General features: G+C 40.8%; 2 protein-coding genes across 4 annotated transcripts in view; both read right to left on the bottom strand.

The window, feature by feature from the left end:
- The window catches only part of LOC115133598 (protein Dok-7-like), a 33,321-nt gene extending 26,360 nt beyond the window's left edge, over positions 1-6,961 (bottom strand). For both annotated transcript variants that reach the window (XM_029667009.2, XM_029667008.2), the window contains exons 1-4: positions 6,764-6,961; positions 6,620-6,665; positions 3,930-4,160; positions 1,086-1,286 (exon numbers count right to left, since the gene is read on the bottom strand). In XM_029667009.2, the coding sequence (XP_029522869.1) occupies positions 1,086-1,286; positions 3,930-4,160; positions 6,620-6,665; positions 6,764-6,817 (532 nt within the window). In that variant the 5' untranslated portion in view covers positions 6,818-6,961. The remainder of the gene's footprint in view (positions 1-1,085; positions 1,287-3,929; positions 4,161-6,619; positions 6,666-6,763) is intronic.
- A 199-nt stretch (positions 6,962-7,160) lies between these two features.
- On the bottom strand, positions 7,161-24,042 carry LOC115133597 (hepatocyte growth factor activator). 2 transcript variants are annotated; one of them, XM_029667005.2, is made up of 15 exons: positions 22,417-24,042; positions 22,199-22,262; positions 21,426-21,519; positions 19,006-19,079; positions 18,542-18,685; positions 18,144-18,275; positions 15,116-15,226; positions 14,645-14,819; positions 13,785-13,882; positions 11,588-11,629; positions 10,133-10,418; positions 9,257-9,396; positions 8,472-8,612; positions 7,940-8,082; positions 7,161-7,459 (listed from the first exon to the last, which is right to left on the bottom strand). In XM_029667005.2, exons 1-15 carry the CDS (start codon positions 22,468-22,470, stop codon positions 7,286-7,288), a joined length of 1,872 nt encoding a protein of 623 aa, XP_029522865.1. In that variant the 5' UTR covers positions 22,471-24,042; the 3' UTR covers positions 7,161-7,285. The 2 variants fall into 2 exon arrangements, with proteins under 2 accessions (XP_029522865.1, XP_029522866.1); XM_029667006.2 differs by lacking the exon at positions 11,588-11,629 and having other exon boundaries at positions 22,417-24,039.
- Positions 24,043-26,148: the final 2,106 nt, after the last annotated feature.

The raw sequence follows: 26,148 nt of genomic DNA, 5'->3' as shown, positions 1-26,148 counted from the left end.
GAATGATGCCATTTGGCACGCTGTTCCTACAGGGTAGACGACTCAGAGAGAAAAAAAACAGGAAAATGTAATGATCTAAATCCACTGAATGCCAAACTCATCTTTCATGCTCTCAGTGATGAGATAAATCCCGGAAACATGTAAATTAGATCAACTTGTGAAGTGATACATGCGACTGAAAGCACATGCCAACATACGCTCCATGTGAACATGAAACACATTTTGTAAACAGTGGTACCGAAGTCTAGTAACCAAAGTAAGTGAACAATAAAACTTGACAAAAGCTTGGATATGTTGTTTGAATGAACTTCTGTAATTGTCCACTCAATAAAATCAAGTTTAGTCCCAAAGGTCACCATAAATAATAGCCATTATATATAGGTAACTGCCAAAATAAAGGAATCACTTGAGTAAATGAGGGATACAAAGTATATTGAAAGCAGATGCTGCCACACAGTTGTGGTTTCTGAGTATATTAAGCAATTAACATCCCACCATGCTTAGGGTCATGTATAAAAAGTGTTTCCCACCACCATCGACAAAGCACCAAGTTATGGAATTTCTCATGGAAGAAAGGTGTCACATCCCTCCAATAGTGTTCCAGACACTTGTAGTATCTATGTCAAGGCGCATTGAAGCTTTCCTGGCGGCTCGTAGTGGCCAAATGCCCTATTAAGACACTTAAATGTTGGTGTTTCCTTTATTTTGGCAGTTACCTGTATAACCCACAGAAAATTCCTTAATGCCACATTCACCTTGAATTTGAGTCTATCAAAGATCAACTGTGGGGTCTGATTTCCTGTTGTTATGTACTGTATTGGATTAGTATTCTTATGACCAAGCAGAAACAGACGCTTTATTAGTTCCATGATACTTAATCAGATCATATAGTCATACGGTCCAAGACAGTCCAAGACTAATCTTATAGGCCATTGGGCTTAGATTTAAAGGATCCATCTGCTAAAGCCTAATGTCAAACTGGAAATCTCCAATGACAATGCCATTCTTCTTTTTCGTGACACAATATGAGAGCACAATGGTTAGTAGCTGTAGCACAACAACAACAGCAACATCAATCAACTCACAGTAGCCGCATCGCGTCCCCCCCTCAAAGACGAAGCCGTTTGGTACAGGCCCATATCTGCGCAGGTCTGGAAGATTCCACTGGCCGATGATAACGGGGAGAATGTCCCTGACCAGGACCAATAGGTTGTTACACAAGTGAAGGGTCGCAGGCCCGCTCTCCAACATGGTGCCTGGTAAGATACCAACGCTAAACCTGTGGACTGGACAGAGAAGAAGAGAAGTTGAAAACCAGTTAAACAAAATACAATAAAAACAAATTATTGTTTTAATATAAACACATCACTACCTCGACACAAACAACTGTTTAAGTGGTACTGAACTGAACTGAAAAAGGGAAAGAAATAACAATTTCATCCTAAACATTATTGCTCCAGTATGGCTTTGATATAACTGTATGGTAAAAAAGAAAGGAAAACAGCGGAGTGCATTGAGAGTGAGATCGGTAAGCAGAACAGAGTAGAGCTCAGATCTGAAGCCCAAATGTAATCAATCAGAGCTTGTCACAAACACCAATGTATTTGACTCAATATTTTTGCTAATGAGCAACACAAGAGGAACAGCAGGCCTGGTCAGGGTAGGAACCTGTGATGTCTGTTTATCTGTTTTATAAATGTTTTAAGTGTGTGTGTGTGTAGACTTTTGGGTGTTTTGTGTATGTGCATTTTAAGTGATTGAGAAACAGTGTGTGAGTATGTGTACAAATGGGAGTTCCTCGATACCAAACAGGAACTACATTAAAATACATGAGTGATATCAGTGAGTAAATTCTGTTAGAAGAGAGATTGATGGCGCCAAAGATGAGAAAATGTCAGCCAGTCCCGGCGTGTCATCGCTCAGTTTGAGAAAGATTCATGGGGTGTCACAAATCACAACAAAAGCACTGGCACACAACGGCCCTCAGCCACAGGCTGGCAGGTGACATTTTTGCGTGCCTGGCCACAAGTCAGCAAGACGGTGAGCACACCCCCAATCAAATCGACAGGGCTGTAGTGGAGCGGGTCGAGAGCTTCAAGTCCCTCGTGTCCACATCACTAAGGATCTATCATGGTCTACACACACCGACACAGTTGTGAATAGGGCACGACAACGCCACTTCCCCCTCAGGAGGCTGAAAAGATTTGTCATGGGACCTCAAATCCTCAAAAGGTTCTACAGCTGGACCATTGAGAGCATCTTGACTGGCTGCATCACTGCTTGGTATGGCAAATGCTTGGCCATTGTCCCCAGCACAAGGTGAACCTGTGTAATGATCATTCTGTTTAATCAGCTTCTTGATACACTGTATATACAAAAGTATGTGGACACCACTTCAAATTAGTGGATTTGGCTATTTCAGCCACGTCTGTTGCTGACAGACAAGCACCCAGCCATGCAATCTCCATAGACAAACATTGGCAGTAGAATGCCTTACTGAAGAGCTCAGTGACTTTAAATGTGGCACCGCCATAGGATGCCATCTTTCCAATAAGCCAGTTCATCAAATTTCTGCCCTGCTCAAGCTGCCCCAGTAAACTGTAAGTGCTGTTATTGTGAAGTGAAAATGTCTACGAGCAACATCGTCCCCGCCACGAAGTGGTAAGCCATACAAACTCACAGAACGATATCCTGGTAAAATGTGATTGTATTGAACAGGGCTACTTACAGAAAGTATGGACTTGTTTCTGGACATGGTGGCCAGCTACAATACAGGTTTTGCCCTAATAGAGGAATAAAGGTCTCTGGGGATGTTTTTTGTGGTTCAGGCTAGGCCCCTTAGTTCCAGTGAAGGGAAATCTTAACGTTACAGCACATAATTACATTCTAGACGATTCTGTGCTTCTAACTTTGTTGCAACAGTTTGGTCATGCAGTGTATCTACCTCAATTACCTCGTACGCCTGCACATCGACTCGGTACTGGTACCCCATGTATATAAGTTGTCATTACTCATTGTGTATTTTATTATTGCATGTGTTACTTTTCTATTTTTTCTATATTTTCTTTCTCTGTATTGCTGGGAAGGGCCTGTAAAATAAGCATTTCACTGTTAGTCTACACCTGTTGTTTACAAAGCATTTGAAGAATAAAATTACATTTGATTTGATTTGACACTTCACACCAGAGCACAACAATTACCACACTCACTCACAAACACACAGTGGAACACACACACACTGGCATTTACATTGCACACACACACAAGCACACAGGGCAGCTGCAATATGTACGCCTGACCATTCCAATTATACTCCACACAATAGATCCAATACATCAGATTTTTTTTACACTCATTTGTTCCACAACACAATTCAACTGGACACTGTTTGAGTCAATAAGAGTTCTACAAAATATAAATTGCCTTATTAAACTTCTACACCACAATCAGAGCATAAAAATGTGAGTAGATACGAGTGAGTAGATACAACCAGTTATACCCCATTCCATGCCCAATCAGTCATCAAACTGACAACTGAAACACCTTACTGTTTACTTTGAAATGATTTGGTTTGATGCACATGCTATGTAAATTCATATTGCACAACACTTGGGTCACCCAGAAGAGCACGTCATCATCGGTGAACACTGTCAACAAGGACCTACCCGTAAGACTGCCTGTTGCTTAGGATGTAGTGTAGCAGATACCAATGTGCCAAGTCCAGCTAAAAACACGCTGATTTGACTCAACACCTAACAGAGTTATATACATTACATACTACCTACATGGGCCCTCTGCAATAACCATCATGCTGAAGGGGACACGGATGTCCGAGGCTAAAATCTACTACTTATTACTTCACAAACTAATCCACATAGTACAAATATCGGGCACAAACAATGACTACCATAAACCAGTGCATCTCCCACCTTCCCCCAGACTGTAGCGGATGCGGATGTCCCAGGCCAGCAGAGCCTCCTTTCCGTCGAAGCCCAGCATGACAACCTGGCCCAGGCAGATGATGACCAGCGTGTAGCCCACCCCCTCATAGGAGAGACCTATCTCCAGACCACAGATGTCCTCCAAGGTGACACTGACCCTCTCCCGGTGGCCCTGGGCTTTATCCGACTTGTCTTTGTAGACCAGAAGTACCAAGCAGTCTGGGAAAATTGGGAGAGAAGAGAGAACATAAGGAAAAACTTAATTTTCACAAAATTATGAGCTATAAAATTGATGATCTATAACATTTGTATCCTACAACATAAAGGGTCAGTTTCCTGGACAGACTAAGATTATTCTTGGACTAAAAAGTGTGTTCAAAGGAAATATCCTTTGAACGTGCTTTTTAGTCCAGGGCTATGCTTAATCTGTGTCCAGGAACCTGACCCACAATGTTTAGTCTTAAAGCAGTCTTAGTTGTTAGTGAATGTAGAGGCTAGGTATGAGGAAGTTAATTACAGCCAGGAAACATTGTTATGCATTGAGTTATCATTGTATTGAGAAGCCTTCCAGTGAATAGGGTGGAGTGAGAATCAATTTGAGCTTTTTATTGTATTGTACTGTATTGTACTGTACTGTACTGTATTGTATTGTACTGCATTGTATTATATTTTATGTTATTGTGATATATTGTACTGCATTGTATTGTACTTTCAGGAATACCTAGGATAGGATAAAGTAATCCTTCTCACCCCCCTTGAAAGATTTAGATGCACTATTGTAAAGTGGCTGTTCCACTGGATGTCTTAAGGTGAACGCACCAATTTGTAAGTCGCTCTGGATAAGAGCGTCTGCTAAATGACTTAAATGTAAATGTAAATGTAAATGTACTGTACTGTATTGTACTGCATTGTATTGTATTCAAATATATTGTATTGTATTGTACTGTAATATATTATATTAAACTGCATTGTGTTGTTTTGTACTATGTTATAATAAATTGTATTGTAATTTATTGTACTGTTTTGTATGGTATTGTACTGTATTATATTGTATTGTGATTTATTGTAATGTATTATTTTATTGTATTGTATTATGTTATATTTTATTATATTGTAATGTACTGTAATGTATTCTATTGTACTTTATTAAATAGTATTATATTGTATTGTAATTTATTGTAATGTAATGTATTGTATTGTACTCTATTATATAGAATTATATTTTATTGTAATGTATTGTATTATGTTATGTTATTGTATTGCATTATGTTGTATTGTATTGTAATGTATTGTATTATGTTATGTTATTGTATTGCATTATGTTGTATTGTATTGTAATGTATTGTATTATGTTATGTTATTGTATTGCATTATGTTGTATTGTATTGTAATGTATTGTAATGTACTGTATTGTATTGTCAGTTCTGAGGTGGGAGGATGAAATAGGGGAAGAAGAAAGACCATTAGAAAATGTGAGTTTTATTCTCGACTTCAGTACATCCTTACTGTCTGGGGAAGAATACGAGTTAAATAAATGGACCATATTGTCTGGCCTGCTTCGAAAATGTCAAAAGGACTCTGACTTCCAATATTATCCTGAAAGGCTACACTCAACACAATGATAAGTCAATCAGTGACTTTTGCACTTTGAGTAAACCTGTTGACAGCACCTGACACTTGTAAGACATGGCCAGAAACCATAATATGCCAGGCCTACTGTAAGTACCAGTACCTCTTGACATAGTGTGAAAGGCAGGGGCAATGGTTATCTTGGGTGCTTGGCTTTACTGTGACCGTACAGGCATTTGGTGAAAACAGACAGTAGTTGGTCCACAGAAGTTGGTCCACAGTAGTTGGCCAGTGCTCCTCACTACTGACAACACATGATATCCCACAATAACATTGTGAGTGCATTTACTGTTAGATCTGAACCACAGGTTGGTGGCACCTTAATTGGGGAGGATGGACTCGTAGTAATGGTTGGAGCGAAATGGGTGGAATGGTATCAAATACATCAAACACATGGTTTCCTTGTGTTTGATGCCATTCCATTTGCTCCATTAAAGCCATTATAATGAGCCGTCCTCCCCTCAGCAGCCTCCACTGATCTGAACATGTGTAATCAGTAGACACAATAACTAGCCTATAGCACAGTAAAAGTAAGCACTTCCAATCAGAAGACCATAGTTTAAATTCTTAATAACTACAGACACATTTGACATACAACTTCATTTCCTACACTGTAATTACAGCGTAATGGCCGGATATTAAACCAGTTATAAACACACATACAGCAGCAGTCTCTTAAAATGTAGCCCAGCACCAGAACACATGAACTTTAATACGGGGCCAGCCAAAGTTTGAAGGAGCAACCCAAAATTCGAAACTATCAGCACATTAGCCTATGCATAGGAAAATATTGAATTCCATGGCATGCAGTAATGCAACTTTGTTGCTTTTTGGGGGATGTTTAGTAGGCTAAATGACAAGTAGAACGTTATTTATCGATTTACTACGGTAGTAAATAGACCACAAGCAGTAAACTTTTGAATTGAATTGTAGGCCCATTAAATGACCATATAATATACATTTAACAAAGAAAAACAAAGTAAAGTTATGCGCTGATGTTTTTCTAGCAACGTTACGCGCCATCGAATAAAGAACAGTGAGAGACTTACCTGCTACGGGCGATGGCTTGCGTAGTGCGACCCACCTATCCTTCCACTGAAAGAGACAACCGTACGAAACAGACGCAACCGTTAATATATTGTATAACTTTGATGCACATTCATATTCACTGAATTAATTTGTTTTGTAAACACCTTTTTTCCATCTCTGAATTTGACATATCCCTCCACGACAACTGAATCCGTCATCTTCAGTCATGGTTCCAAACCAAACAGCTGCGGTGTCGCTGTCCGGTGCCCGAATGAGAGGTCATTTTCAAAATAGCTTTAGCCTACTGCCGAGGGGCACACACTCCCCCCTTGTACACGCGCTTCGTGCACGCCCATCCAACACCAACGCAAACACACAGAACCGCACCCACCCAAACTTACAGAATTTTCCAGGTGATTTTTCAACAGGTGATTTTTCAACAGGTGATATTAATCAAAATATATTAAAGAAATCCTACTTGCAATTGACTCAATGAGTTGAAGGTTATCATTTGGGGATGGCTCACTAACAAGACATAAATAATGAATTGTTACACACACATTTAACAATATTTACAATCTTTATTCAGTCACAAAATAATATTTATTTCACAGTTATGCAAAAATCACTATTATTCCACAATAGGACACAAGCTGTAAGGTCCATACAATAAGGCTGATGTCCATTCATTTAGACTTGGGCTTGCGCTTGATAATTGTGTTGATCCAGTTGACGTAGCTAACAACTTTGGTGTAGACACCAGGCTTCCCAGTCTTTCCACAGCCATCACCCCAGCTGATGACTCCATACAGGAAGCTGACGTCATCCTTCACACAGGCCAGGGGGCCTCCTGAGTCACCCTGGGGGAACAAGCAGACACACAAACACAAACAAACCGGCAGGCATGCACACACACACACGTGCACACACGTGCACACACGTGCACACACACACATACACATACACACACACACTGAGTCATCCCCTTGAAACCTTATATTACACAAACCAAGTGCACTCCTACCTACATTCAATATTTGTGTCATTACAACACAACATATAAACAAGGTGGGAAGTTAACCATAACCTTTCATTAAAGAGAAAGCAGCTGAAAGCCATGCAATTTATACAGCAGCCTCCTCCATATGCATGTTCTGTGAACGCAACCCACTATACTCAAACCGAAACAGTCCAGAGGCTCCTCTATATATTATACTGTATCACTCATTACACATCCTTATCACATGGCTGACTGTACAATGTACAAGAAAACATTTATGCTCTTCTATTCTAAACAAATTTTGATCCAGAAAAGGAGCCCTAGGTCTATGCACTCTTACCTGGCAGGCATCCACACATCGGTCGGTCCCGGCACAGACCATGTTGGATGTCACATGGTTGCCGTAGACTTCAGGCTGGATACACCTCTCAAACGGGAAGATCCTCACCCCGGCCTCCTGCAGGTTGCTGTATTTATTTGCCTCTTTGGGAAAATAAGGCAAATAAATCCATAATGGCTTGGATAGAGTTATACACTGTAAGCAATAGGTCACATGATAACAATTACAGTCATGTAAAGACATGAATAGGACACATGGACCTATATGGAAGAACATGTGATTGGATAGACGTATACACTGTAAGCATTAGGTCACATGAAAACAATTCCATCAGTGAGACATTAATGTGAAGACATGAATAGGACACATGGACCTATATGGAAGAACATGTGATTGGACATGGTGCATTGACGTCTATTTGAGATGTTACATTGTTGTGATATGAAGACATTCAAGACCATAATGACATATCTGACCAGTACAGTGAAGGACACGCAATACACCAGATGACTGTTTTTGACACAACACTTACTCTCATGCATGTGGCCCCAGCCAGTGATCTGACAACAGTAGTAGTCTGGGAAGGTCATGGCTTTATCCGGCAGGCAGATAGGCTGTATAAATTGAGTCCTTCTCACACAGTGGCCATCTTGTTTTTTCAGTTTCACCAGAACTGTTGGAATAGAAACATTCTTATCATAAGACAGGAAAAGGTGAAGAAGAGTTTTATTTATTTCATCTTTATTTAGCCTTGGCGTGTACATTAAGAACCCCTGTTCATGTCCTACGATTACGACCTGGAGTGGGGAAGTCATTCAAATAAGTTATAGAACGCTGTGGATGTAGTGTAGTCGTTATTCAAAATCTTGAATCATGAAAACACAGAACGATTATCTTGAATCATGAAAACACAGAACGATTGCTCCACTATTAAATCATGTCTGTTTTGCTTTCAGAAAATAGCTCTTGTAAAATTGGGAAAGATCAGAAAAGAGAGAAAAAAGTGAGGGAGTACCTTTTGAATGGACACAGATGCTCAGACACTGTCATACCCAAATGTATGTGTATGTATGTGTGTGTCTGTTTGTGTCTTCACATTGGAGACAGCTGTTCCAAGATGCACAGCTGCGAGCACAGAGCGTGCGCTGCCGATACGTAGACTGGGGTGTGTGAGAGTGTGTGTGGGGGAGTGTTGTATTCTAGGAAGACGTGTGTGAGTCAGTGTTAGAGCATGTGCAATAATGTAAACTTTGTGTGAGTGTGTGTGTATGCAAATAATCAGTGAGAGTGAAAAGGAGCGTGACATAGTATATTTACCAATGTCATGGAGAGTTGGATTGAAGACAGAGAAACGGCCTGGAAAGATGTACTTCTCCACTCCAAAGGTTTTGGTGTCCGAAGTTGTAACGTTGAAGTTAAGCTGACCCAGAATCACACGGATCTTCGACACAAGGGGACTGAGGACAGAAACACATCCTTCTCATCATTCTCTGTCGCTAGTAGTGGACCATTATGTCACATGAATTCACTTGAATACAATTATATTTCATTTGTATGATATCAATAACTTAAGTCCTGGGGCAGCCTGTATCAAGTGTCTCAGAGTAGCTGTTTTACTCAAACTCAATATTTGTGTCTAATTATACTGTAGTTTGTGTTCATAAAATAGCAATGTTACGGTCAAAGTCATGAGCGTCTGTGAGCAAATGTGAGGTTGAAGGTTGAATGTGAAAGCTAGCACCCTAAACCTCGTATTCTCTGCTGCCTTATACGTACCAGTGCAACCATTGCAAGCAAACACCTATACAAATATTGAAATGATCAGACAATCTTTATTTCTTACTAAGCTTAACATTTATTTGTTATTGTACATGGTCCCTCAAGAAATGCAGCATGGTAGAAACAGGTGACAAAATAATAAGCACCCTAAGAGTACACTCTTACAATAAAAGGTTCTACCTAAAACCTAAAAGGGTTCCAATTCTGTCAAAGGAGAAGCCTTTGACGAACCCTTTTTGGTTCCAGGTAGAACCCTTTTGGTTCCAGGTAGAACCCTTTTCGGTTCCATTTAGAACCCGTTCCACAGAGAACTGACTCATAGTGGCATAAAATCCAAATAGGTGATGACATAATCAACACAAATGGATGCTCCAAGTAGTAGTGTAGTGTCTATATCCTCTAATTCTACAGTACCTGCGAAAGAAGCAGTGTGCGGCAGAGACCACCCAGCAGGACGAGACCAGGGTGCCCGCGCAGAAGCTGTCATCTCCTATGTAGAGGGCTGCCATCCAGGGATGGGTACCGGGCAGGGCAGAGCTGCCACCCAGGATGCGACCCTTGGCCACTGATATCCTCTTCTTATGCCTCTTTCCGCACACAGGCTTCTTGGCTGGCTTGGCGTCATTGGTTTGGTTGGTGTCAGGGAGGACGTTAGGTGGCGGTGGCGGCCGTGGCACCTGTACCACTCTCCGAGAAGAAGCTGTGTGAGGGAACAGGGAAGCAGACTTAAAGTAACTGTCCAGGGAAAACGTCACTTTTAAAGTTCATATTCTGTTAACTCATACCCAAATAACATTGTTGACTCGTCCTATACTCGTATTTGTGGCCAAAGGATAATTTTAAGAAAAAACACTCCCCACCTCAAACAGACTGTTTCACAAACACTTCCTATTTCCTCATAGAGAATGATGTTTTTTTTAACCTTTATTTAACTAGGCAAGTCAGTTAAGAACAAACTCTTATTTACAATGATGGCCTAGGAACAGTGGGTTAAGGGCCTTGTTTAGGGGCAGAATGAGAGATTCTTTGCTTGTCAGCTCAGGGATTCAAACTAGCAACCTTTTGGTTACTGGCCCAACACTCTTACCGCTAGGCTACCTGCCGCTCCAGATGTGATAGCCCTGAGGAGGATGAGCTGGCCAATCAGCGGTCTAGAGGAGGATGAGCTGGCCAATCAGTGGTCATTCATATTTTAACTCAAGATTTTTTACGCAAAATTTTTGGGGTGTGAATTCTCTCTGAAGGAACTGTAGGTCATATTTCATACAAATCTGGAGTGACCAAGTTCACATATACATTCTCATTAAAGCAAGTCTAAGAAGCGGTAGACGTGTCCCATTTCTATGCTTTTAGTTCTTAAGTTTCATTTTTCCATCTTTTACCTTCATTTGTGTACACCAGCTTCAAACAGCTGAAAATACAATATGTTTGGTTATGGAAAATAGATTTCACAGCGATTTAGATGGTACAATGATTCTCTACACTATACTTGCATAATTTGTCACATAAACTGAAATTAGGCGAACTATTAGAATTTTGGCAACCAGGAAATGGGGGAGCGATTTCTGCATATTACATATTTAAGTTTAGAAGGGCTTCATTTCAAATCAGTTCACATTCACTGTGAAGAGCACTGATTTCATTGTCAACATGTGATAGGGTAATACTAGTCATAAACTGGTAATACTAAACTACTACTAGTAGTAGTCTTCTATTACTACTACTACTAGTGCTGCTGCTACTACTAGAGCTGCTACTACTACTACTACTACAAATACTACTGCTAACACTACTACTGCTGCTACTAGGCTTAAAATGACTACCTACCAGAATACAGTTAATCGCTACATACAAGGCTTCTAAGTATACCTCTTCTTATCATTTTGGACTTTACCAGTGGCTCATTTCCCCCTGAAAAGACAACCAACACATATAGCTGTTTTATAGTAAGTATTGAAAAGAATCCCAATAACACATTGCCAGAAATTCAGATTAGCATACCATTTGTCACCCAACATTTGCCATTCAATGCCATGGTGGAATAGCAGTTGGCCCAACATTTTTTTGTTGCTTTCTGTGCATACCCACGACATCATGACATCGATATAACAGAGCCAAGTTGGCCGAGTTACTGCAGAAGCATTTGGCACTTTCTGAGTGATACTCAATTTCCTTTTCTCAATTAACACATTTTTCTTAGCTATTCTGACTAACTTTCTATATAAACATTAGGCTACCTGTGTCAAGACAGCATTCTCTTCTGAGTGGTACAGGAAAGTTAAGTGTAGTATAATTCCAAGAATCTTCTTTTTATCACTAATAGGGCCATTTGTTTATTAAAAAAAGTGCTGAGCTTTTAATTGTCATGGGTTATGTCACTGTTCTGTGAAAGCAGAGAATAACATTTTTGGGGGAATATAAAAACAGAGATGGTTCTATTCCACTTAAATGAGATGCAGCTTTTGGTGAGATTCAGAAAGCTGTCCAACTCTTCATTACTCATTATAATACAGTAGGGGAAAGTGAGGTAAATTGAGCTATTTTTTTTACATTCAGCATCATTCCCTCAAGGGAAATATTGTATTAATTCTAACAAAGATACTTACATATATTTCAGGATGTTGTGTATCCCTGGAAATGATCAGAATTTATGTAAACATTACAGTTTTGAAAACAGCTTTTCCAAAAAATGTAGTCTCTTGTCACAACTTATGGGGTAAATTAAGCTGTGGGACAGGGTAAGTTAAGCCGCCTACACATTTCTGTACTGAATGAAATATTACCACAACCTTTTTAAAACCATGTCTATCTTTACTTCCCAAACACAATTCAACACAATCACAATCGCTTGTTTGTCTTTAGAGTGAATAACAAACACTTTGTACTTTTTATACACTTTTAACATAGGCCAGGCCCTGTTATTACCTCATATCCCAGCGATAATGCCTTGCATTACTCCTGGGAAGAAAACATTTCAATTTGTCTCAACTTGCCATTGGCTCAACAATTTGCTTAACTTACCTGATGGCCATTGGCTCAATATACCCCAAGGCAAATGTTTTGACTATATTAGCTCACACAGCTACAAGGATACATTTTAATGCTAGGTTTAGGACCTCATATTGAAGCTTTTAGAGACCCCAACTGATATATAGAACAAGTTAGTATTATCTACAAAAATTATCTAGATACTTTGGTTTGGATACAAGTATCATGAAACACAATTAAATTAATTTGACTTAGTGAAAATCTTTTTCTTTTTACCTAACTTACCACTTTTTCCATGTGGTTTCTTCCTCCTCAGACTCCATGAAATGATGACCTCTTCCTAAACATTTGGTCAAATTATACGTGTATGGTTTCCTAGAAACAAGGATGTCTCAACTTGACTCAATTGACCCCACTCTCCCCTAAATGTTTTAAGGGAGTACAAATTGAAGACTGACAAATGCATATTTCACCCTCGATCAAGGATAAAGCCCCTCACGAATCAGAGAGACTCTCTGAGCTCTATTATTTGTATCAGGTTCATTTAACCCAACTTTATTTTCTAAAGTAAACTTCATCCACAAAGGTATAATCAATCAATCCTTTAAATGGAGTCATCTAACAAGGTTATTCATAATGAGATGACAAGGGCATTTCTCAAAATGACCAGATGACTACAGTGGCAAATATTCATGACAATCAATCTCACTCAATGAATTACATAGATTTTGAAAACCTCAAATTTGGCACCCCTTGGGAGCATGTTCCCACTTCCACCCACTTTTATCTAAAGCATCAACCAGCCCTGTCACACTCGACGCATAACTTTTGCCAAGCGTGACAACACTCCCATTAATTTCAATGAAACCTGTGCGTCAGCAGTGCTGTTCCGCGAGAAGCTTGCTCGGCTCAGCTTAAAATAATGCTCTGGTTCTATCTTCAAGATTTTGACACACGGCTCACGCCCGAGAACACTTGCTAAAGTGGCTTGTGCTCTTTTCACTCTGGGAAACATTAAGCTTCCAGTGGAGCAGCTAAAAAAACACTGCTTTCGTGACGCCCCAGTACAGTTACTCACATGAACGCATGACACAAGACGGAACGTCACAGTTCTCCCAGGAGATGGCTCTGTCATTGAGGGTGTAGCACCACGGCATCTTGTCCCCGTCTGGGTTTCTGGACAGTGGACATGTTATGCTGGTGTTATGACACACTTTACAGGACCCAGGCCTGGACCCCAAAAGAGCAAGCATAAGCACAGTGCCAAGGAAAAATCCCAAGAAGAAAGAAACCTCAAGAGCAGTGGTATTCAAAGTCGGGGTTGCGACAAAACTGTTCTCGTCGTTCTCGCAGGGGTTCTCTCAATACATTTTTTTTTAGAAACATAACATTCAGAGTACAGATTATTGTATGGGACAATATTCAAATGTTTTTGAGAAAGACCATTTGAAAAATAAAATGTTATCGAGGAAATATATTTATCCGTTTGTTTTCATTTTGATAAGTATACCGATTTTAAAGGTTACGTCATTATATTTTGGGTGGGGTCGCCAGAAAATGGTCCCTGCTGAAAAAGTTTGAATAGCACTGAAAAACAAGAAGAACCAGAGTCAGAGGGGGAAGCCCCTCCTCTGGCAGTAGCTGGTAGAATAACCATATCACCAACAAAACCAGACAGACAGACAGACAGACAGACAGACAGACAGACAGACAGACAGACAGACAGACAGACAGACAGACAGACAGACAGACAGACAGACAGACAGACAGACAGACAGACAGACAGACAGACAGACAGACAGACAGGGGGGAGTAGAATGATAGTGCTGTGATAGCGGTGGCATGAAGCATAGACAGGCTTACACTTCTGTTCTGGCTTGCCAGATTGGTTCTCGATAAAGACTTAAAGAAATAAAGACAACATAATGCCGCACCCACCTGCAGTAGGAGTGTTCCCCCAAGCCCCTGAGGGTGGCGCGCTCCACAGTGCCCATGTGGAGTTCATCATGTAACAGGTCAGAGTTCCACGGTAGACAGAGGGCACCAGAGACGGTGGTGTTCACCACGCCACGGTAGTCTGTGCCCTTGTTGTCATAGCACTCTACTTCTGGAGCTGAACAACAAGAGATGTGAGGGATAAGAAAATAAGTATATCACAGTTTCCTGTGTTTATGTGTTTGTTTATGAGAGCGTGTGCGTGACTGTCGGTTTGCTTTATTTTGGAATATCTAAATGTTTATGGTCTACATGTAACCACATAGTAAGATAAACATCATAAAGTCTACTCTCTATCTCAGTGAATGACCTCTGGCTCAGACTAGTAATTCTAAGCTAAAGCTATGCTATGCTAAACTAGGCTAACCTAGCAATTTAAATGTAACTGTGTTAGCATGTAGCGGTTGGACTAACCGATGCTACAGTAGGGTCCACTGTAGCCAGGCCTGCAGGCACACACCTCCTCCCTGGTGGCTGTGATGAGACGGCACGTGCCATCGTTCTCACAGGGGTTCTCACTGCAGACTGAAGACAGTTACACACTACATCAGGTATATTACATTATGACAAACCACAGCACTGGGATCAGTTCCAACCACCCATTTCCTGCCTCCCACCATTTCATGATAAACACAGTAGCTGGTCTTACATCAGTGCTTTAAGGGTGTTAAGTTGGACCAAAACCAACGTGAGACAGTAGACTACCTACACTAGAGTGCTTATGGTTCAGGGTTGTAAACGTATAGTGGGAGAAATGCATTCACTAACACAGACAACTGTGTAGTTGGCAGATTTGACATGTAGTTCTGGCAAGGTGGGGGCAGGACAAGGCAAGTCCTTCTGTACAAAACTAGACGAAGGGGAAGTTCTGCCAGTAAATGGTAGCGCAAAATCCCATTTGTTTGCATAACTTATAAAAATCCTTCCTACCATGACAAAACAGGTTCCGGTCAAACAGGCTCTCCAAAATGTCTTTCTCTTTTGTAAGTCCCATAAAACATCCCCCATTGAGATGAAAGACCCCTCAGCGAGATTCGGGCGTGTCCCACACTCCCCTCCTGAGTCACGTTGAGTCATGTAATCTGTCTTTTCATCTACAGCAAGGTTACACTTGTAACCATGGAGAGTAGAATCAAAGAGACAGCCAACCCTGCTTTTGGTATCTCTATAGCAGGGATGGGCAACTGGCGGCCCCCTTTTTGTAGGCCCGTGGAACAATTGTCAGGGTCTCAATTTACTGTTTAGCGTTAGAATAATAGAATGCAATAAGGTGCAATTTCGTCAGCAGTCACTCAATTAGCCCATAAATGAGCAGTACTGACATATGAGGCCATTTAGGATAGCCCAATTATGTCACTTTGTGATTAGCTCGTGGAATATTGCATACAGTCACCTCATTGTGTTGTAGAGCAATTCCCCCTAGATTAATGAGGACTATAATTAAGTCATTATATTTATTATAGTAATATAAGGTATTGAGATGGATGGTCACAGACATTGTGGGGTTAGTGGTTAGGCACTTTTTTTGTGCACACAGTGTGTGTGTGTGTGTGTGTGTGTGTGTGTGTGTGTGTGCGTGCGTGCGTGCGTGCGTGCGTGCGTGCGTGCGTGCGTGCGTGTGTGCGTGTGTGCGTGTGTGTGTGTGTGTTTATGCGTGAGTTTATGCGTGTGTGATTGTGTCACTGGGAAACCCCTTTGAGTGTACAAGAGTGAGGTATCTCTTTGAGTAATGGAAACGTGTGGCAATGTTGTGCTGTGTGTATGTGGTTGAAGTGGTTGTTTGTGTCTCCAAAACACTGGATACTAGAGTGACTAACAATAAGTTGCGGTTGCTGACACTGAACTCATCAAGGTCTGGAGCAAGGCTACAGCAAGGCTACACTTGTAACCATGGAGAGTAGAATCAAAGAGACGGCCAACAGCTGTGCCATCAGAGTCCCTGGGTTCGCGCCCAGGCTCTGTCGTAACCGGCCGTGACCGGGAGGTCCGTGGGGCGACGCACAATTGGCCTAGCGTCGTCCGGGTTAGGGAGGGCTTGGTCGGTAGGGATGTCCTTGTCTCATCGCGCACCAGCGACTCCTGTGGCGGCCCGGGCGCAGTGCGCGCTAACCAAGGTTGCCAGGTGCACGGTGTACCCTCCGACACATTGGTGCGGCTGGCTTCCGGGTTGGGTGCGTGCTGTGTTAAGAAGCAGTATGGCTGGTTGGGTTGTGTATCGGAGGACGCATGACTTTCAACCTTCGTCTCTCCCGAGCCCGTACGGGAGTTGTAGCGATGAGACAAGATACTACAACAATTGGATACCACAAAATTGGGGAGAAAAAGGGGTAAAATTAAAATAAAATAAAAAACCTGCTTTTGGTATCTCTAGAGTAGGACCACAAACGAATTGTCCGGGTCTCAACTTACTGTTGAGAGTTTGAATAGTAGAATACAGAAGGTACAATTACAAAATGTGATTGTGCATCGGCAGTCACTCAATTAACCCATGTCAGCTAAATTGTTTTAGATTGGTAAGTTAGTCTAACAGGCAGCTATCTAAACTTGTAGTAAGCATGGTCGAACTGGGTGGCGCAGTGGGCCCCATCTCGGTCGAACTGCCGACCGGGATGGGGCCCATTGATCATCAGTTATCAAAACCACAAACATTTCCCTCCACCCCATGGCAAAATGTGGAGAAATGCTGGAAATTAGCTTTAAAACTTTACATTTTTCTATCCGCCCCATGGCAAAAAAAGTGGTACTGCATCAAATGAGTTATACCATTTCAAAATCTTCTCTCTGCCCCATAGCAAAATGTGTAGAATTGCAGCAAACTTGCTTTAAAACGGCAACATTTTCTCTATGCCCCATGGCAAAATATACAGAATTGCAGGAAATGTACTTTAAAACTAAATATCTTTATCTTCACTGTCATGAGGGGTGCAGATCAAATGTTTTGCTCACAAGGTGGAGGGTGGCACGCAGACCCACAAGCCACTGCGGCCCCTCATGATGAGTTCCATTTATTTGTGTCCCCCACCCCTATCAAAGCTGCCCATCCCTGCTCTATGGGAACAAACGTGATGTGATTTGTTTTTTTGTCTGTGAGGTTCAGAGGGTTTCTCAAGGCCTGGTAGCCTCGCCCAAACCGCCCCCAACCATTAAGGCATTAACAGTGTGATGCTTGGCAACACAGCCGAGACTAAAGCCTGATCATCTGAGAGGTGTGGGAGATTGAGGAATGTCGGAATGGGAAGTATTGAAACGGAGATTTACTAGAGAAGCCCTCATACTCCAAAGGTTTTAGGGGCCCCTCGAGGGGCCCATTCCCCTGCCAAGAGACAGCACCTCATCAAGTCTAAGGTTCCACTCGCCATTTTTAACAAAAGATAACAAGAACAGAAATACATGGCAAGGAGTGGCTAAAGCAACAAAGGTTGAAAGAAAGCATGAACGTTACCGGTATAGCGGACTCTCTCACAGGAGATCTCCCCGTTCACACATGTGCACCGTTCCACGTTACGAAGGTAGATCCTTCCCCAGGATTCTCCGATGTCATAATATCTCAGGTGTATGGTTTCATAGCACTTCCCTGACAAAGGGGAGAACAGAGGGATAAAAGGTAGTTGGGTGAAATGTGAGAGGAGGAGGAAGGGAACAGGTCAATGAGGTGTTAGGGGGCATCGTTTGTGTTTGGCACTGTGAAGAGCAAGATATGGGTCAACGCTCTATTTTTCAAAAGGGTAGACAGTTTCTCTACCACCTCCACACTTCTAAATGTAGAGTAAAACCCAATTGGCAATTGTAACTACTTTGAAACACAAGTCCATATAGAAAGTATGATAGTGAGTGACTCACTCTGATCACAGTGCCTCCCGGTGAAGTTCTCTGGACAGGAGCACTCAAAGGAGCGTCTGTGGGGGACCAGAGTGCAGATGCCACCATTTTGACAGGGATTCACCTGACACAGGTCTGTGAATCTGCGTGATGAGTGGACGAACACTGACACACATCAAACAAATACATAAGGAACTATATTAGTGAAAACATTAGTAAGAAACAGTATGGTAGTATAGTACACCAGTAACATCAGAATATAGTATGTACCAATTTTGGCGTGATTAGCTTTAAAGCTGTAAGAGAACATTTGGAAAACTCACTAAGATTCAGACGGATTGAAAAATAGTCCATGCTTATGCATACCACTACTATAAATAGCAGGAAATGTGTGTATAAGATTTTATAGATACATACACAGAGACAATAGAGACTTAGTAGACCATGAAGTCTTGTCCACAGTTTCTACAGAAATGACCTCTTACCACTGGGTTGCGTGGTCACAGCTGCACAGTATCCCCACAGAAAATCCCGATCAAAGTTGTGCGTCAGAGAACACCTATGATTCAGAAATAAAAACATTCCTGTAAAGCACTCACAGCAGTTTCAACTTAGCCATTGAGATCAAGGAGTCAGATAGCAAATCAACAGCGCATTGACAACTAGCAGTCACCTGGGTAAGAACTGTGAGTATACTAAAATGGACCCTTATTCCTCAGAAACCTGTATGTCTCAGTAAGTAGCACTGTACTTACAGGAGGTGGGTTTGAAACTGATACCATATTTAATAATGACATTCTTTAATATTTATTGAGGAGATGGTCCTAATAACGTTGCACTTCTTTAATCCTTTTTGGACAAAAATTATATCCACCCATCCATCCACACCCACTAACTAAAACCTCGTCCATTAGAAAAACCCAATACACCAAACCCAACACATTGGGTTTAAAAAACCTTTGGGAAGAAAAACTAAGGGATAAAGTGGCTGAGGTTCTAAGAGGACACACACACACGCACACATACACCCTCACACACGCACATATACACACACACACATACACACATATACACATAAACCCTCACACACGCACACATACACCCTCACACACGCACACATACACCCTCACACACGCACACATACACCCTCACACACGCACACATACACCCTCACACACGCACACATACACCCTCACACACGCACACATACACCCTCACACACGCACACATACACCCTCACACACGCACACATACACCCTCACACACGCACACATACACTCTCACACACTCACACATACACCCTCACATACACCCTCACACACCCTCAAAATCCCTCACAGTTAAAGATGAGCCAGCACTTGGCTCTTGCTGTTATTTGAGAACTGAGTGGAAGATGGCAAGAACACCATCCATATTGAATTACATCCTAGTTGTTCATACTTGCAGACACCTGTAGCCCTGTCATAGCCTGAGTGGATTTACCCTGCAGCCGCAGCGCAGTTCCACAGATGATGACCTATATCATAGCACTTCCTGTCCAACAGCTGTGGTTATGAGACACACATCTGTGGTCTCGTCGTTTTCACAATACAAGAGTTTAATCAAAACAAGTAAAGACTGTAATTTGAGACATGACATCATTGATATACACCATTAAACCAGTGGTGAAAAAAGTACCCAATTGTCATACTTGAGTAAAAGTAAAGATACCTTAATGGAAAATAGCTCAAGTAAAAGTCACCCAATAAAATTCTACTTGAGTAAAAGTCTAAAAGTATTTGGTTTAAAATATACTTAAGTATCAAAAGAAAATGTAATTAATAAAATATACTTAAGTATAAAAAGTAAAAGTATAAATAATTTCAAATTCCTTATATTAAGCAAACCAGACGGCACCAATTTCCGGATAGCCAAAAGTACACTCCAACATTCAGACATAATTTACAAACAAAGTAAGTGTGTTTAGTGAGTCCGCCAGATCAGAGGCAGTAGGGATGACCAGAGATGTTCTCTTGATAAGTACGTGAATTGGACCATTTTCCTGTCCTGCTAAGCATTCCAAATGTAAAGAGTACTTTTGGGTGTCAAGGAAAATGTATAGCGTAAAAAGTATAATATTATCTTAAGGAATGTAGTGAAGTAAAAGTAAAAGTAGTCAAAGATATAAATAGTAAAGTAAAGTACAGATACCCCCAAAAACTACTTAAGTAGTACTTTAAAGTATTTTTACTGAAGTACTTTACACCACTGATTTAAACCATTAACTCAGGTTATTAAACCAGAGTAACCGTGTTGTAAACATGTTATAGCATATAGCATATTCATTACAGTTTATGGTGAATAAATTAGCAGTGCTGACTAGTGATGACATATTAGGCCATTTTTAAGATAGCTGAATTAGGTCACATAGTGATTAGCTCGTGGAAGATTGCATACAGTCACCTCATTGTGTTGTAGAGCAATTCCCCTTGGATTAATGAGGACTATAATTAAGTCATTATATTTATTATAGTAATATAAGGTATTGAGATGGATGGTCTTTGTGTGTGTTTATGCGTGTGTGTATGAGTGAGTGTCTTTATGCGTGTATGATTGTGTCACCTCACCAGTCAACAAATCTGTAGTTCTGCCCCTGAACAAGGCAGTTAACCCACTGTTCCTAGGCCGTCATTGAAAATAAGAATTTGTTCTTAACTGACTTGCCTTGTTAAACAAAGGTAAAATAAAATAAACAAAAAATAACCGAGAAACCCCTTTTGAGTGTACAAGAGTGAGGTATCTCTTTAAGTAATGGAAATGTGTGGCAATGTTGTGTTGTGTGTATTTGGTTGAAGTGGTTGTGTCTCCAAAACAGTGGATACTAGAGTGACTAACAATAAGCTGAGATGACTGACACTGGACTCACCAAGGTCTGGATGAACTGATGGTGATACAGTGGTGGTGAATGCTTCCTCCTTGACGGAACGGGAACTTACATTCTTTCCTATCTACTGTAAGAACTGGATCCACAGAAACAGGGTTAGATACATATGGTTATCATCAGTACAAGTCATCATATTTTATTATACACATATTCTAGTGGTCAATTCTGCATTCTCTGCAAGAAAACAAAAAATAATTTTAACTTGTTTCATTAAGTTTGCAGTACAAGATCAAGTTCGAAGTAAAAATCATATTCAAAGTAAAAACTCTAAAACAAAACCACTTTGTGGCAGAATAGAGGCAATTTAATGTGAATATGCTAATGAACAACCAGGTGTTCTCCCATAGCGTCAGAGGGACAATGAATCCTTTGAGTTTGACAGTGGCTCCAGCCAGGACCCAATTAAGTTATATTACTGTGGAGGCCCAGTAGAAGGGCAGCATAAATCTCATAACTTCATCCTTCCCTTAGACAGCCTAATCATTGTTCTGGTATGAAAAGAGATGTGGACCCTTCACACAAACTGAATATTACTGTATTCCTACTGCATCGACGAATGAGATCATTATCTCTGAGTTCTTGATTGGTAAAATGGTTGGTGGGCTGTATTGTACAATTGTGTAAAGTTATTATTCAAACAAAATATTTAAACATTTCATAAACAAAGAGGCCTACAGGATAGTGAAGATTACGCACAAAGCTGTAATCAATCAAACAGGTGCTTTATGTTGTTAACGTGAATAGGAAATAATTACCTTTATGGCTATTTTCGTTCCCATTTCTCGTACGCAACGTTTCATATCCAGGGAGTACCATTCGCTGTTATCAAAGTGAAACAAAGTTAAAGTAATGAATTGTTCGTTTACTTTGTTTCCAAATTACGCACGTAAAAATATGCCTCTTCAAACGGTTCACTGGTTGCGCTCTAGCACTGCAATAATTGTAAGAAATAACTGTTTTTAAATTCGCTTACCGTTCGTACACTGAGGACATACGGTAGGAAAAGTAACACAAAGTATAGCATCATAATATTTTAGCTGGTTTGGTCGCTGACTTAGATAATTCAAAATGTTTTGAAGTAAATTTCCTGAAGCAGGTCCGTTAAATAAACCTTGTCACGTCTTATCTGTCAACTCCAGAGAACTCCGTCTGCTTTTGGTCATTGAGAACGTGGGAAATCCTGCAAGAGCGATACTGTCCTCTGTAAACTCAAACTCTATTGAGTAGATCAATTTGGTCATTAGACAGACTTTTCGGTTATGGTCATTATTCTACGCAAAACATCGATCGTTTTCCCGCACGACACGCCCACGATGAAACCTGCAATATCTTGAATGAGCGGATCTTTTGATGTAATGGAAAGTAACCTTTTGGCAGATGGGGGCGGGTGACGGTGCGGGATCCCTCCTCTCGATCTGAGCTTGGTCGCCATGCAGCGTCCCAGAGTTGTAAACATTCCAAGTGCGGCGTGCTGTGGCAAGAATACCCACTGTCCCATAACCAAGCCTCTAATTTTCCAAGGTTGCAATATTTGACATCCCTGCAGATGCTATAGTAAATTACACAATGAGACCTGGTCTTACAGGATTTCTGACAGTTTACAAGACCGCTAAAAAAAAGGTGGGTTATAATGTGCAGCTCAAATATGAAATTGTTCACTTTAATGATAACTAACACTGTTAATAATTTACCAACTGGGCAAACAGACTGAGAAGACCAAACAAACCAAAGAGAATTTTGTAATGTGAAAATCTTATAAACCAAATGATAAGGGTTTTACAGGTCTATGTTTGAATCGGGTTTGGTAATAAGGATTTGCATTTTAAAGATGTTTTATTTCAAGCTAAATTAATAATTAAAGGGGCAATCTGAGATTTGTACATCTATTGTTGAATGAAATGATATACACAATCTTTCAAAAGTTTGGATTCACTTAGAAATGTTCTTGTTTTCTAGGAAAACATACATGAAATGAGTTGCAAAATGAATAGGAAATATAGTCAAGATGTTGACAAGGTTATAAATAAGGATTGTTAATTGAAGTAATAATTGTGTCCTTCAAACTTTGCTTTCGTCAAAGAATCCTCCATTTGCAGCAATTACAGCCTTGCAGACCTTTGGCATTCTATTTGTCAATTTGTTAAAGTAATCAGAAGAGATTTCACCCCATGCTTCCTGAAGCACCTCCTACAAGTTGGATTGGCTTGATTGGCACTTCTTACATAGCATACCGTCAAGTTGCTCCCACAACAGCTCAATAGGGTTGAGATCCAGTGACTGTGCTGGCCACTCCATTATAGACAGAATACCAGCTGACTGCTTCTTCCCTAAATAGTTATTTCATAGTTTGGAGCTGTGCTTTGGGTCATTGTCCTGTTGTAGGAGGAAATTGGCTCCAATTAAGCGCTGTCCTCAGGGAATGGCATGGCGTTGCAAAATGGAATGATAGCCTTCCTTCTTCCAGATCCATTTTACCCTGTTCAAATCTCCCACTTTTCCACCACCAAAGCACCCCCAAACCATCACATTACCTTCACCATGCTTGACAGATGGCGTCAAGCACTCCTTCAGCATCTTTTCATTTTGTATGTGTCTCACGATTGTTCTTCTTTGTGATCCGAACACCTCAAACTTAGATTAGTCTGTCCATAACACTTTTTTCCCAATCTTCCTCTGTCCAGTGTCTGTGTTATTTTGCCCATCTTAATCTTTACTTTTTATTGGCCAGTCTGAGATATGAATTTTTCTTTGCAACTCTACCTAGAAGGCCAGCATCCCAGAGTCACCTCTTCACTGTTGACGTTGAGACTGGTGTTTTGCGGGTACTATTTGACGAAGCTGCCAGTTGAGGACTTGTGAGGCATCTGTTTCTCAAACTAGACACTCTAATGTTCTGTGAAGGGAGTAGTCCCCTGTGAAGGGAGTAGTTGTGTGTGTGCGTGTGCTTGCACGCTTTTTGTGTGTGCATGTGTCTATGCGTGCGTGTGTTTATGTCTGTGTGATTGTGTCACCCCAACCAGTCAATAACTGGGAAACCCCTGTTGAGTGTACAAGAGTGAGGTACCTCTTTGAGTAATGGAAACATGTGGCAATGTTGTGTTGTGTGTATTTGGTTGAAGTGGTTGTTTGTTTCTCCAAAACACTGGATACTAGAGTGACTAACAATTAACTGAGATGACTGACACTGGACTCACCAATGTCTGTATGAACTGATGGTGATACAGTGGTGGTGAATGCTTCCTCCTTGACGGAACGGGAACTTACATTCTTTCCTAACTACTGTAAGAACTGGATCCACAGAAACAGAGTTAGATATATATGGTTATTATCAGCACAAGTTATGCACCGGGGCCTCCCACTCCTCTTTCAATTCTGGTTAGAGACAGTTTGCTATGTTCTGTGAAGGGAGTAGTACACATCTTTGTACGAGATCTTCAGTTTCTTGGCAATTTCTCGCATGGAATAGCCTTAATTTCTCAGAACAAGAATAGACTGATGAGTTTCAGAAGAAAGGTCTATGTTTCTGGCCATTTTTAACCTGTAATCGAACCCACAAATGTTGGTGCTCCAGATACTAAACTAGTCTAAAGAAGGCCAGTTTTATTGCATCTTTAATCAGGACAACAGTTTTCAGCTGTGCTAACATAATCGCAAAAGGGTTTTCTAATGATCAATTAGCCTTTTAAAATTATACATTTGGATTAGCTAACACAACGTGCCATTGGATCACAGGAGTGATGTACGCCTACAGTATGTAGATATTCCATAAAATATCAGCCGTTTCCAGCTACAATAGTTATTTACAACATTAACAATGTCTACACTGCATTTTTTAAATCAATTTGATGTTATTTTAATAGACAAAAAATGGGCTTTTCTTTCAAAAACAAAGACATTTCTAAGTGACCCCAAACTTTTGAACGGTAGTATATACAGTCGTGGCCAAAAGTTTTGAGAATGACACAAATATTAAGTTTCACAAAGTCTGCTGCTCCAGTTTGTATGATGGAAATTTGCATATACTCCAGAATGTTATGAAGAGTGATCAGATGAATTGCAATTAATTGCGAAGTCCCTCTTTGCCATGCAAATGAACTGAATCCCCAAAAAACATTTTGACTGCATTTCAGCCCTGCCACAAAAGGACCAGCTGACATCATGTCAGTGAATCTCTCGTTAACACAGGTGTGAGTGTTGAAGAGGACAAGGCTGGAGATCACTCTGTCATGCTGATTGAGTTTGAATAACAGACTGGAAGCTTTGCAAAAAAAGGGCTTCACAGGCAAGGATATTGTTGCCAGTAAGATTGCACCTAAATCAACCATTTATCGGATCATCAAGAACTTCAAGGAGAGCGGTTCAATTGTTGTGAAGAAGGCTTCAAGGGGCCCAAGAAAGTCCAGCAAGCGCCAGGACCAACTCCTAAAGTTGATTCAGCTGCAGGATCGGGGCACCACCAGTACAGAGCTTGCTCAGGAATGGCAGCAGGCAGGTGTGAGTGCATCTGCACGCACAGTGAGGCGAAGACTTTTGGAGGAAATCAAATCAAATCAAAATGAATTTGTCACATACACATGATTAGCAGATGTTAATGCGAGTGTAGCGAAATGCTTGTGCTTCTAGTTCCGACAATGCAGTAATAACCAACAAGTAATCTAACTAACAATTCCAAAACTACTACTACACAAGTGTAAGGGGATAAAGA

This window comes from Oncorhynchus nerka, linkage group LG8 (assembly GCF_034236695.1).
Source record: "Oncorhynchus nerka isolate Pitt River linkage group LG8, Oner_Uvic_2.0, whole genome shotgun sequence".
In the NCBI taxonomy this organism is placed as follows: domain Eukaryota; kingdom Metazoa; phylum Chordata; class Actinopteri; order Salmoniformes; family Salmonidae; genus Oncorhynchus; species Oncorhynchus nerka.
This window is presented reverse-complemented; position numbering and strand designations above follow the sequence as displayed.